Here is a 14,597-nt window from a genome sequence, read left to right as displayed (position 1 = left end):
CCTATTTTATTCTTGTAAAACAGGCGCAACCATGTTGAATTTCTGCCCCATTTATTCTCTTGGGTTACAGTTCCAGAGGCACCAACAGCGAGTCAATACCTTATCAAAGTGGCCATGCTTTATGAGTGAGCCCGGATATTGAACAGCAATAGGTTTGCCAGGCAGAGCATTGCATCCAAGCCCAATTCTCTATGCACCCAATATTGATTTACTAACAGGAGTCACCATATACTGAGCAGGAATAACAACAGAAAATGCTGGAAAAACTCAGCAGGCCAGGCAACATCCATGGAGAGAAAATAGAGTCAACGTTTCGGGTCAAACCCTTTGTCAAGATTGAAGGCCAGGCTGGGAGAGAACAAAAGAGAAGTGAAGAGACATTAAGAGGTATTCAAAACGAGACGAGATGGTGATAGGACTAGTGGAGACAAAAGACGGCTCTAGATTAGGTGTGAAATGCACTGGCAGAATGGGAGACAGCTGCCATGTGGGAGAGAAAAAAAAAGGGGGGTGGAAAAGGGCCAAAACAAAGGTGTGGATAAAAAATATAAGTAAAAATGTAATGGGGGCTGAGGTTATGATCTGAAATTGTTGAACTCGATATTGAGTCCGGAAGGCTGTAAAGTGCCTAATCGAAAGTTGAGGTGCTGTTCCTCGAGCTTACGCTGAGCTTCCGTGGAATAATGCAAGAGCCCGAGTACAGTGAGGTCTGAGTGGGAATGGGGTGGTAAATTAAAGTGACAGGCGACCGGAAGCTCAGGGTCACCCTTACGGACTGAACAGAGGTGTTCCGCAAAGCAGTCACCCAATCTGCGTTTGGTCTCCCCAATGTAGAGGAGACCACATCGTGAGCAGCAAATACAGTATACTAGATTGCAAGAAGTACAAGTAAATCACTGTTTCACGTGGAAGATACTGAGCAGGAATGGGTGTCTTGGATGATTCCCCGGCACCTCCAACATCAAAAAAGAGAGGCAAAAAGTTGCACCCCAATTGATAGCCCCAATGACACCTGGTAACTCAGCATAGACCGGCAATCAAAGGTATGACCTTCTGGTTTCCTCAGCTCAGTACCAGACCTTGTGCTGCATTTACTCCCTAAGACATGAGGAGATAGAGTTTAACCACACTTCTGTACACCATAACATTTCAATAGGAAACAAGAACTGGGGGGCAAAACCGAGTACGGCACCTACCTGACTGAAGTAACATGCGGACTGTCAACAGCAGAAGGCTCAGCATCTTTTTATCCAGGTTCAGTATTGAGCTAGAGTTTTGTTCAAAATAATACATTCAAAAGTTTTACAACAAATGTTTAAAGGTGTTCATTCCAGTGGAAACGTGTTTCTTGGAGTAAATCTGACTGTACGTATATCGTGGGTTGTCTCTTCAATGACTTCTTGTATTAATGCAAAGTGCGGTATTCAATTACATTTTGCAGTCTTGCACCAATTACAATTGATATCCCTTCTCCACTAAAGCAAAAGCATTTAACCCTATCACTCATCATTTTTCATTTTGTCACCAAGCAGCCTGTTCCCAGAGGTGGGAATCGAACATATTTATCAATTTGTTTCGCGGTTTGGGGTTTAGGGCGAGAGGCAGGCTTGGCAAGAGGGGACAAAACAAGACTGCAACAGCCTTGCACAAGACAGAACATCAAGGGTGTCGTGTCTGACCAAGCCAATACTTACCACAAACAACAACAGAAAATGCTGGAAACATTCAGCAGGTCAAGCATCATCGTGGAGAGAGAAACAGAGTCAACGTTTCAGGTCTCTGACCCTTCGTCAGAACTGGAAAAAGCTGGAGATGGAACAGGTTTTTAAGCAAGTGTAGGGGCTGGGAAAGGGGGGAGGGGAGGAAAGAACAAAGGGGAAGGTCTGTGATAGGATGGAAGGCAGGAGAGATTAAAATACAAAGGGGATGATGGTGCAAGGCAAAAGGAGATGGTAACGGGACAAGTAAAGAAACAAAAGATGACTCTAGATGAGGTGTAAATGCCAGCAACAAAAATGGCCGCCCAGCACCTCGCCTTTAATTAGCGCCGCCCCGGCCGCAGGTAGGTCCCCCCTGACCCCGTCGGACATAGCGTCCGGTGGTAAGTCGGGGGCGCTACCGAATATTGCGGCTGGGGCGCTGCGCATGGCGATGACATCAACGCCAGCGGCACAGCGGGGCGCTAACGGTTACCGCCGCCGCTAATCTCCCGCTGAATTTTGCGGAAGGCGTTGGCGGTGCTGCGTCTCGCTAGCACCCTAAGAAGCGCAAAGCAACTGAACTTTTCCCCCATAGAATTTACAGCATAGAAACAGGCTCTTTGGCCCAACTGATCCGTGTCAGTGTTCATGCTCCACACGAGCCTCCACCCACCCTACTTCATCTCACTCTATCAGTATAACCTTCTATTCCTTTCTCCCTCTTGCACTTATCCAGCTTCCCCTTAAATGCATCATTGTAATGTATAGTAGTGATTGCTTGTAGCAAATTTCATCATCAGGATTTTTTTAAGCAACTTTACAGATTTTTATTTCATTAAAAAAATGTTTTAAAGTATAAAGAGATTATTGAGGCAGCTTACCTGCTTGAAGTTTCAATTCTATGGTGGCGACATCTAGCCACGCTAGGAAGGGATCAGGTCCATGAAACTAATTTATACTTTGTTTCTTCCTCCACGCTTCTTTACTCTGCCCCAATCCTCTTCACAATTTTCTACCTTCCTTGCCTGTAGGTGCTGACTTTTGTTTGATCAGCGCTCCATAGAGACTGGCAGCTTTCCAATACCGCACCCTAGTGACCATTCTTCATGTGTTAGCCTTAGACGGTGATTGATGGCAGGTTATTTGGCTAGGAGAGGTGTCACAATGGCGCCTGACATCCACACACTTGGGCATTTGAACGGGGCTGCACAGGATTTCCCAAACCCCCCTCCCCCAAACTCTGAGGGCAAGTGTAGCCCCCGTAACCTTTCATAAGAAATAGGAGCAGGAGTCGGCCATTCGGCCCCTCGAGCCTGCTCCGCCATTCAATAAGATCATGGCTGATCTTCCACCTGAACTCCACCTTCCTGCACTATCCCCATAACTCTTGATTCCCTTAATATCCAAAAATCTATCGATCTCAGCCTTGAATATACTCAACGACTGAGCCTCCACAGCCCTCTGTGGTAGAGAATTCCAAAGATTCACCACCCTCTGAGTGAAGAAATTTCTCCTCAGCTCAGTCCTAAATGCCCGACCCCTTATTCTGAGACTGTGACTCCTGGTTCTGGATCAGTCCTTAATCAAATCCGAGCCCACCCAACCATCAGGTAATGTTTCTTTAAGCACTGGTGTAAGGGTGCAAGGAAAATCCATCTATGAATGTGTCCACAGTTCACTGAAGTTCTGCATTTCTATTTAGAGAACATTTCATCCATTTAAGTCACTGCCATTGCAGGTATAAATCTGCAGTCAAAAGGTGAAAACGTAATTCAAGAGAGGGAAAACAAAATCAGCAGACGGGAAGTGTCTTCTGAAGGATAAAACATAAGGGGGGAAAAATTCGGTATCGCCCCATTTGGGCCGCCATTATCGGCCGTGCGCAAAGTTTAGCGCCTGGCGCTAATTATCGCCTCCGACAGCAAACTTGGCTTTTATCACCCCTGGAGGTGATTGGAGCGCTAAATCAGTCACTTCACACCTGTCTTAAGGCGCAAAGGTCGAGGAGCGAGGCGCTACCTCAGAGTGCTGGCGAACCAAGGAAGGGCAAATCAAAATGAACCTGCAAAGTGCTGCTCAGTACCCAAAACTCCTTCACACAGCGTTGAATCTCTCCAGAAGTCTCTCTCTTTCTCTCTCAGAATGCGTGGTGCAAAAATGTCACCGACAAAAAAAGGCAGGAAGCGGTCGCCTTTAAATAGCGCTCCCCCAGTCCCTTTCTGACAGCAAAATGCTCCCTTCAACCTGTCGTTGCTAGCGGCAGGCGGTAAGGCAGGGGGCGCCACTCAATATCCGGTCCGGGGCGCTAACGGGGCGTTGCACAATCGACTGACGTCACAATCTGCCGGCGCAGGAGATCGTGGCGGTAGTGTTTAGCGCCGCCGCAAAATGTCTAGTTAATTTCGCGAGCGACGCAAACATCGTGCGCCTGGGCGCTAGTTGCTTTGCGCCCCATTAGCGCCCTCTTAAGGCGCTAATGGGAGGCGCAAACAACTGAATTTTTCCCCCAAGATGTGGTTTGTAACTATTACATCTAAATTAGGTGCAATTAATTCCTCCTCAAAGTTAGAAGTACACATGTACAGAGAGGCTCATACCGTGGCATTGCGAAATGTTATGACCAGTTTTGTGCCGTTGACTTAAACCTGTTGGGCTGAAACTGTCCAAACTTACTTCATCTGACAGAGAGATGACTTTAACCCATCAGTCCAGGACTAAGATCCTACGGGGTAAGAGGTGCAATCTCCAATTCTGATGCAGACGCAAACATGTTCCTCATTGGCACCGAAATACACAGAAAACCCTTTTTTCTGCATCATATGCTTCAGTATAAACAACTCTTGTACAACTTGGTGAGTTGCTATTACTTCATGTTATAACCTCAAAGGGCTCTTTGAATTTGCAGATTTGCCAAAGTTTTATATTACCCAGTGAAATCAGTAAAGAGCACATAATTCTGTAATTGCATATTCAAGGCCCTTAGAATTTTGCTGAAAATAAACTGATGCGATGATTGCAGCAATCAGCGTTGGACTCGTGTTCACCAGCAGCAAGGCAGCTTGCAGACAATCGACAAACGGTTTGATTTAAATTGGCAGATTGCTATTCACTACCAAGGACAGCGCGACCTTTAAAGCTGAAACTTCTGATCTTCGCTTCTGTGTCTTCTGATGTGCAGACGTTGACAAAGAACCACCACCCCCACTAGCTCAGTTGGTTAAGTGAACTGCCCAGTGAACCATGCAGAGCAGAGATATTCCAGGATAACAACAGAAAACGCTGGAAAAACTCAACAGGCCAGGGCAGCATCCGTGGAGAGAGAAACAGAGTTAACGTTTCAGGTCAAAGACCCTTCGTCAGACGAAAGGTCATCGACCTGAAACGTTGACTCCGTTTCTCTCTCCACGGATGCTGCCCTGGCCTGCTGAGTTTTTCCAGCGTTTTCTGTTGTTATTTCGGATTTCCAGCATCCGCAGTATTTTGCTATCATAGAGATATTCCAGGTCTGTGCCAAACTAGTTGATCAGAGCTCGGTGACAACTGACCCCGGTGCCCCTGGACTTGGGAAGGAGTAGTACTAAGGGACAATGTTCTCTCTTATTTATTTATTTTTTACGTGCGCGGACCCTTTAACTGGCTGCTTGGCCCATTCAAATTTTCTCACATGCGCGCTTTCTTCAATATAAAAGCCGGTGAGCGGCCTGCACAGGACCTCCAGACCGCACCCCACACTGCGCAGCTTAGTGGGAGCGTTTCTGAGGGAGTGTCAATTGTCCGAGGTGCGGCCTTTCATATCCGATGTCAAACCGGCGCCTTGTCTGCCTGTTCAGGTGGATGCCAACGATCCCAGGGCACTATTTGAAAAGAGGAGAGGGAGCTCCTGCTGCCCTGACCAATAATGCTCCCTGAACCAACACCACCAAAAAATAAACTAATTGGCCATTCATCTCCTTTTTCGGTTTGTGCGATCTTGCTGTGGGCAAACTGGCCTACCTTACAGCGACGACTCTTCAAAAGTAATCATGGCTATGAAACACTTTGGGACTTTCTGGGCTGGATTTTGCCAGCCCCGAGGAGGCGGGTATGGAGGCGGGACTACCGGTAAAGTTGCAGAAAGTGGGGGCGGCTGGTAAAGCCATCCTGACCTGGGTCCCATCTCCTTGAGGCGGGAAAGGGATTAAATCTTTTTAACTGCCTGTTAACAGGTAGTTAACGGGTTGAAAAAAGGATTAGTCCCATTTTACCTTTTCAATTGCAGGCTTCCCGACCTCGGAGAACCCTGCCGGGTTGGAGAAGTCGAGTAGGAGGTCTGTGGGGGTCAGAGGGGTCTGAAAGTAAGATGTAGAGGTGAGTGATGGGTGCAAGTGTGGAGTGGTAAGTATGTAAGGGGAGTGTAAGTTGTTAAAAACTGTTCACATACCTTTGTTTCTGCCTACAGCCTTCATTTGCTCTGGATGGGGAGTCCCGACATCTTCCTTGTAGATTTCACAGACTGGCTGTTGGATCCTCCAAACGAACAGTCATCTGAAATCTACAAAGTAGAAAGGTTTGATGAGTCCTGAACACAAGGGCTCATCAAACTACACAGAATCTGAGTGTTTGACAGCTTCACAGAGCTATCAAACGCTGACATTTCATTGTTCAAGAAATCTTGACAGATAGCACGTTAGATTTGACGTGCTCTGAGCGTCAGTGACTTCCCCCTAATTGGCCTGCTGAGCCCGCAGAGCGGGCTTAACAAAGTCAATCAGGGGAAAATCCCACTGGTTGGCCAGAAGATGATGGAGGCAGGACTTAGACCCGACAAGCAGCAGGCCCGCCTCCAACTTATCTCCATTCACAAAATCCAGCCCTCTTTTTTTACACACTCTATATTTGAACATATAAAATAGTAGGTTTAGATTCTGCTGTTCAAAATAGAAAATGCCTTGAATAGCTTAAATTTACTTCGTTTTGTAAGATTTATTGCGTTAACTAGTTATACATAAAGGATCAAAATGTACAAAAAAATTTACTATTGGTTTTAACAGTTACACCAGAAATGGAAGTCTTGCTTTAATATATGAGATGAGAATCAGCAGAAATTGACATTAACAGTCCACACGAGTCTTCCACTGGTCTCATTTTCCAAGATCTATGGTAAGAGCTAAGCACTGCCAGGACTCAAATGAGTTACAATACTGATGAAACCTCACAGCATCTATTATCCAGCATAAATCCCTGAAAGAACAGGATTTAATACCAGCGGGAATTGCCTAGCAGGAGGTCCATTAGTTTGCACAAATCGGGACTGTACAAATCTTGGAAACACCTTAAAAGTATGCTGTGCAAGTCTTAGCGTACAAAGTCTTAATGCGTTTGCATGTAATCTTTTTATCCTCTATTTTAATGGAGGTGTAAATCTTATTTTAAATGGATTAACTTCTCTTGTAAAATAGCGCTAAGCACTCAGACAGCAACATTTCAGAGCCAAATAGCAATAGATTTGTGAAATAAATCATCAAGAAAGGCTACTGACAGGGACATTATAAATGGACTCAATGTACAATTAAATGCTTTGGTGGAGAGAGTAGAGATCGAGAGATAAGGCAAGAATAGTGGCAGGTGTGGTGGGAATATATCAAAAAATGGGACAGGCTTAATGGTCTTTTTTCTGTTGCTAAAATTAGTTATGGTTGATGAATTAACTTTAAAATTATAAATGTGACAATCACAAATTACGATTTATTTATTTTTTAAGTTGGGAAACCTGGTTTAAGGGCCGAGGCCCATAGTCCAAGGCACCAACAAAGGTTGGAAAACCTAGAAGGGAAGACTAGGTAAATCGAGAAGTAATGTTAGCCAAGCTTAGAACTTAAAATGTTGTGGATAATTGGGGGGGGGGGGGGAGGGGGGGGGAATAATGAGCGTGGGAAAGCATTCCACATTTTGGCGGTGCTGGGAAAAAAATGAGCTTGAAAAAGAGCCGTAGTAATAAACCCTGATTTCAGCACAGAGTGATGCGGTGAGGAGGACTGTGTAGGATGCTGATTTTGCAGCTTAGGAAGAAAATGTGAGTAAAGTTTGGAAGAGCACTGTCAGAGTCAGAGTGTATTAAACGTCAACAAGCCCTATGTTGCATGTCTTCCACCTCCAATTAATCCGAGATGCAAAATGTCTGTAGAGTAACCAGTCCCTTTAGACAATTCCCGAGAGGCATTATCATCGTGTACACAATCCCTGAGCCACGGCTGGTAACGTTACATCCTCACTTTATGTACTTCATGCAGGAGATCAGAATTTCCAATCCATGTAGCTCTCGGAGTTCAATCTTATGCCTGAGTACAGCAAGAGAAATATTAGAAACTAACCAGCAGAAGGGAAACTCGTTAATCATTTTCAGTGGTAGCTGTTTTCTGTCAGAACTTATTATTAAAAAAAATCAGAGATCTTTGGGGATTTTCACTCTTTAAGACAGTGGTTATATTGAAAGTACAGGTACACTATCCCTTATCCGAAAGCCTTGGGACCAGCTGAGTTTCGGTTTTCGGAATTTTTCGGATTTCAGAAGGTATTATTATAAGACTGGGAAATTAGTATTTTCGGGTCGGGGGTCGGGTGGGAGAAAAGAATATCGGACAGGCCGCGGTTCGGGTCGGGTCGGGGGGAGAAAAGAATGTCGGACGGGCCGCTGCAGCTATCGGACGGGCCGCTGTATTGTTGGGTTCACCCTCCCGGTACCTCCTTCACACTGCCCGGCTTGGCCTGCAATCTCCTACCCAGGAGGGAACTCTGTGACCCTCTGCCCTGCTCAGCGTAAGTCGTGCGCCACTCTGGTCATGTCGTGCGCACGACTTACGCTGAACGAAAAAACTTTCGGTTTTTAGAGGTTTTCGGAAGTTCGGATAAAGGATAGTCTACCTGTACCAGTTTGAGATGGTGCCTGATTCAAGCAAATGCAGACCCAAGTAACTCTGCTGGCTTCAGTGCTCTCTGGCCAGGGGAAATGGAGCTATGCACACATGTGGATAGGGTGGAAGGAGGCTGGTGTGGTGCAAAAACACTGGCACAGCCCAGTTAGGCCCAATGGCCTGTTTCTGTGCTGTAAATTCTACATAATGTTTGTAATGATGCTCCACTCACTGGTGTCAAAAGGCTAGTTAAACGTTAATGTTAAAGAGCGTTCAGCACAGTCAGGTCTCTGCTAACATTAAATGGGAAAATTAAACGATTCCCGGGCCTGGCAACTTCTTAACGTTGCATCCCGTTAGTTTCATTGATACTGCCTTGGTGAGACCACACCTGGAGTACTGTGTGCAGTTTGGTCTCCTTACCTAAGAAAGATATACTTGCCATAGAGGGAGTGCAGCAAAGGTTCACCAGACTGATTCCTGGGATGGCAGGACTGTCTTATGAGGAGAGGTTGGGTCGGCTAGGCCTGTATTCACTAGAGTTTAGAAGAATGAGAGGGGATCTCATTGAAACGTATAAAATTCTGACAGGGCTAGACAGACTGGATGCAGGGTGGATGTTTCCCTTGGCTGGGGGGGGGTTTAGAACCAGGGGTCACAGTCTCAGGATACGGGGTAGGACATTTAGGACTGAGATGAGGAAAAATTTCTTCACTCAGAGGGTGGTGAACCTGTGGAATTCTCTACCACAGAAGGCTGTGGAGGCCAAGTCACTGACTATACTTAAGAAGGAGATAGATAGATTTCTAGATACAAAAGGCATCAAGGGGTATGGGGAGAGAGCGGGAATATGGTATTAAGATAGAGGATCAGCCATGATCATATTGAATGGCGGAGCAGGTTCGAAGGGCCGAATGGCTGACTCCTGCTCCTATTTTTTCTATGTTTCTACTGCAGGCTGTGTGAAACTGCAGGCATGTGCTAATCCCTTAATGTTGAGACTTGAAGTTAAACCTTACCTAGGTTCTGCCAAGCAGAGTTTACCCAGAGCAATCGCTGCATTCTGTTGGAGGGCATTTTCCTTGGCGTCGCCACCAGCGTGCTTTAACAACGATCTGACGATGTCGGTCTTGAGCAGAGACGCAGCAGCTCCCGGGATCTCGAAGCAGTGCGAAAGGCAAAAGGCGGTGTTCGCCGCCACCAGCTCATCGTCCGAAGGCAGCAACATCCTTAGGCCACTGAACTCTGGGAATGGGACAACGGAGAGAGAAGCAGCATTTAGAAAAGGTGGGCGGGGTTTCTAAAAAGTACCAACAAATTGGCAAGGAAAAATAAAAGGATAAGCATAATTTAATCGGACAGAGTCAGCATGGTTTTACGAAGGGGAAGTCATGTTTGACAAATTTGCTCGAATTCTTTGAGGACGTAACAAACAGGGTGGATAAAGGAGAACCAGTGGATGTGGTGTATTTGGACTTCCAAAAGGCATTTGACAAGGTGCCACACAAAAGATTACTGCACAAGATAAAAAATCACGGGATTGGGGGCAATATACTGGCATGGGTGGAAGATTGGCTATCAAACAGAAAACAGAGAGTTGGGATAAATGGTTCATTCTCGGGTTGGCAATCAGTAACTAGTGGTGTTCCGCAGGGGTCAGTGCTGGGACCCCAACTCTTTACAATCTATATTAACGATTTGGAGGAAGGGACCGAGTGCAACGTATCCAAGTTTGCCGATGATACAAAGATGGGAGGGAAAGCAGTGAGTGAGGAGGACATAAAAAACCTGCAAAAGGACATGGACAGGCTAAGTGAGTGGGCAAAAATTTGGCAGATGGAATATAATGTTGGCAAGTGTGAGGTTATGCACTTTGGTAGAAAAAATCAAAGAGCAAGTTATTATCTAAATGGAGAGAAACTGCAAAGTGCTACAGTACAAAGGGATCTGGGGGTCCTGGTGCATGAAACACAGAAGGTTAGTATGCAGGTACAGCAGGTGATCAGAAAGGCCAATGGAATCTTGGCATTTATTGCAAGGGGGATGGAGTATAAAAGCAGGGAAGTCTTGCTGCAGTTATACAGGGTACTGGTGAGGTCACACCTGGAATACTGCGTACAGTTTTGGTTTCCATATTTAAGAAAAGATATACTTGCTCTCGAGGCAGTTCAGAGAAGGTTCACTCGGTTGATTTCGGAGATGAGGGGGTTGACTTATAAGGAAAGGTTGAGTAGGTTGGGCCTCTACTCATTGGAATTCAGAAGAATGAGAGGCGATCTTATCGAAACATATAAGATTGTGAGGGGGCTTGATCGGGTGGATGCGGTGAGGATGTTTCCACTGATGGGTGAGACTAGAACTAGGGGGCATAATCTTAGAATAAGGGGCTGCCCTTTCAAAACTGAGATGAGGAGAATCTTCTTCACTCAGAGGGTAGTAAATCTATGGAATTTGCTCCCTCAGAGAGCTGTGGAAGCTGCGACATTAAATAAATTTAAAACAGAGATAGACAGTTTCCTAGCTGATAAGGGAATAAGGGGTTACGGGAAGAGGGCAGGGATCCTATTGAATGGCGGAGCAGGCCCGAGGGGCCGTACGGCCTACTCCTGCTCCTACTTCTTATGCTCTTATGTTCCCTCCATCAGCACCCGTCCTGGGTTCATTTATCTAAAATGAGCGCAGCAGGGGAGGAGATGTAAAGTCAGCTATGGGAGACAGGACAGGAGTCGGGAGGGAGAGCTGACGTCTAAACATCACGGCCTAGAAATTCGGTAGGCTTAGCGCCGCATTTGAGGCGCTAGAGGGCCTAGCGCCGGAGTTATGGCCAGTTGAGAAATTCCCTGGGGCCCTAAATTGGCGTTGCACCGGTAGCGCTGCGCCGGCACCGATGACGTCATCGGTGTGCGCAGCGTCCCGGTTGCCGTGGTAACCCGGCCCCAAGCTGAAATTCAGTTGCGCCCGCCTCGCCCGTGGCAGGCGCAACTAAGACTCTGGCAACAGAGTCTTCCCCCAGTGTGTGCCGGCGCATAAAGGTGGAGCGGCGGCCGGCCGCGTTCCCGGCGGCCGCCTGCCCGCACCTCCCTTCCCGGACTCCTGCATTCCCCCCCCGCGGCCCTGATCAGTGTCTGATGCGAGCCCGGCACTTCCCCGAGGTGCCGGGCTCAGATGTCGGGTCAATCCGCCGGACAGTTGTCGGCTGCAGGCAGCTCCTCCTTAACAGGAGGAGGAGGCCTGCAGTTCCCCCGCCTGCCGCACCGCATCGGGTGCCGCAGCGGGGGATTAGCGCCGGGAAACCCAAGTTCACGCCCGTTTTGAGGCGCTAAAGGAGGGTTTTAGCGCCCGCTGCCGTCTGGGCCCGGCGCACCCGAATTTTCGGCGCGCGCTGCCGCATTACCGCTGGCGCAAACTTTCTGGCGCTACAGCCCTGGCAAGACCAAAACCCAATTTCTAGGCCCACAGCTCTGGAGCAGCAGAGCAGCAGCTTTCGGTACTGCACAGTTTGACGTGCAGAACAGAGAGAACATGGAAAACAGTCAACATGAAGGTGAGAATTATGGTGTTTAGAAGCTTCACAATTGTGTCCTGTGCCTTGTACAAGGGTGGCGTATTGCGTTCAGGCTTTTAAAAAATTTTAAATGGAAGTTTGGGGAGATGTCTTAAACGCGAGTCACCGTATATGCAAGCACATGCAGCACTAAAAAAAACATAAAACGTTTCGAATGAACAGCAGGTCAATCAGCACCGCAAGAAAGAGGGAGCCACAACCAAAATGTTAACCTATCAGTCGCACATCATTATACCTTGGACATACGTCACCATTCCTTCATCATTGCTGGCTCAAAATCATGGCAGCACCATCGGCACAAGGACTGCAACCGCTCTGAATCTAGGCGATGTGAGTAAAGTGGCATTTATTACCCATCCCTAGTTCTCAGGGGCAGTAGGTAGGGATGGGTACTACATGCAGCTTCTGGTGGCATCGGCCATTACCAGACAACAAATAAATTTAGGCTGATTATTGAGTTTATCTTCCCATTTCAGGTGCCAATTAGTTTGGTCTCCACCTTCACATTGGCCCCGATTTTCGGCTTGTGTGGGAAATGGTCGGGTTTCCCCGAATGTGGGGTTTCTGACACGCATAAAAAAGTGTCAGCCAGCTCCACGCAATTTTCCCTCAAGTGGCCAATTAATTCCCAGCATGTGGGAAGCCTTGCTAATTGTCCAATTCGAGTCAGAAATCCCCACACTATGATGTCATCATTCGTGGTGCTTTCAAGGTCCATAGCAAGCACTGCATCCTCTGAAGGCTTCCAAACGAACCATACAGGATGGCAGAGGAGCCTGCAGCAGCTGTGGCCAGTGCCAGACCCCGAGCTGCCTTCAAATTCGACGAGGCTTCACTGCAGGCATTATTGGATGGGGTTAGGGCCCACAGGGAGGTCCTCTTCCCTAGGTCAGGGAGGAAGAGGCCTCTCACTGAGACCAATGCTGCATGGATGCAGGTGTCAGCAGATGCCAACTCGCTGGGAGTCACCAGAAGAACCTTGGCATTACATCTCTAACTCCTTCCTTTACTCCCCCACAGTACCATCCAGAGCCCCCGTCCCCACTGTGGAGGAGGAAGAGGCTGTGCAGCCAGACTCCTCAGAGGAAGCTCCAACATCTGAGGGCGCAGCATCAGCAGAAGTAAGCGCACCCAGCACCAGCGCAGACACTCACACCTCGGGGGGACCTTCGGGACATAGAATAGTGTTGTCACCTGGTGTTTCACAGCTCACAAGTGAGCCTCAGCAGATTCTGGAGACAGGGACAGCAGTGGAGAGTCCTCGTCGGAGGGCGCAGGACTCTGCCAGCTCAGCTCAGCTGCGCTGCATGTCGACCCTCTGCCTCTGGGTCCGTCCGCAAGAGAAGAGGTGATGGATCTCCATGCACAGATGCAGGAGTCTCTGGCAGGTTTTGTCTCCAGGGTCGCTGCGAGTGTGGAGCGAATGGAGGAGTCCATAGCGACCATGAGCAGAGCCTTTGTGGAGTCATTGGCGCATGAACGCATCACCATGGAAAGGTTGGCAACCTCCATGGAGGAGATAACTCGCCAGGGTACGGAAAACATGGTGAGTGCTCATAAGAGAATGACATCTCTTGAGGAGCGTTGGCCATCTATTGAACAGAGAAACCAGACCTTCATGGAAGTCCTTCTGAGTAGGACTGCCAGTGCAGATATGGGTCACCATGGCCCCCTGAAGCGCAGCAAGGTGCTCTCAAGCCACTTCCAAGCGCTGGCCCCTTCTGGCCTGTGCAGCTTCAGGTGAGTGAGCAGCAGCCTGGTGCTCCTGTTGCTGATCCTGCTGTTCCTGATTCTGCTGCTGCCGCCTCTGCTGCTGGAGATCCTCTAATGGCAAGAAGGGAAGGAAAAAAAGGCGTCCCATGCTTCTCGTAGATGCCTCCGCTGAGGAAGCGCTGAGTGAGGGTGGTGAGAGGGCTTCCCAGGAGATCGCATTGGAGAAGTGTGTGAGGCTCCAGCCTTCCACAGCTGTGCCTAAGCCTTGAAGAAGTAGCCCCAAACCTGCAACAACAAGGTCCTTCAACATACAAGTGCTGTCCCTTTAAATCGCAGCTTCTCCGATTGACCTGCAGCTGACAGCAAGCAAGCCGGCAAGCTTCACGCCAGGTCTCAGCAGCGGGGTTCCCCGCAGGCGTGTTTCAGGTGGGGAAAGCCCCAAAGTCACAACGGCCCCGGAAAATCTACCTCAACAAGCTGATAATTGCTTATTAGTGCTCCGACGACCAGTCCCGCCAGCGGCGGCCGGGACTGAAGCAGGTCGCGGAGAAACAGCGGTCCGAAAGTTGGACGGGGCGGGGAATCAGGCGGAGGGGGGTCCCGACCCGCTTTTCGCCGATTTTTGGCCCCTGGCCGCATGAAAAGCCGCCCAACGGCGGCCAGAAAATTGACCCCATTGCTTTTACTTCAGATTACCAGGGTTAGTTTTTTTTTATATATGATTAGACA

The 14,597-nt window shown here is 48.1% G+C and overlaps 1 protein-coding gene across 2 annotated transcripts in view; it reads right to left on the bottom strand.

The window, feature by feature from the left end:
* Positions 1 to 6,642: 6,642 nt before the first annotated feature.
* Positions 6,643 to 14,597, bottom strand: part of ttc12 (tetratricopeptide repeat domain 12) — a 62,821-nt gene continuing 54,866 nt past the window's right edge. For both annotated transcript variants that reach the window (XM_085967793.1, XM_085967795.1), the window contains 2 exons: positions 9,610 to 9,835; positions 6,643 to 8,017 (listed from right to left, as the gene is read on the bottom strand). In XM_085967793.1, the coding sequence (XP_085823919.1) occupies positions 7,948 to 8,017; positions 9,610 to 9,835 (296 nt within the window). In that variant the 3' untranslated portion in view covers positions 6,643 to 7,947. The remainder of the gene's footprint in view (positions 8,018 to 9,609; positions 9,836 to 14,597) is intronic.

Source organism: Somniosus microcephalus, chromosome 26 (assembly GCF_052327205.1).
Source record: "Somniosus microcephalus isolate GS21.2 chromosome 26, FLI_Smic_1.0, whole genome shotgun sequence".
NCBI lineage: Eukaryota > Metazoa > Chordata > Chondrichthyes > Squaliformes > Somniosidae > Somniosus > Somniosus microcephalus.
This window is presented reverse-complemented; position numbering and strand designations above follow the sequence as displayed.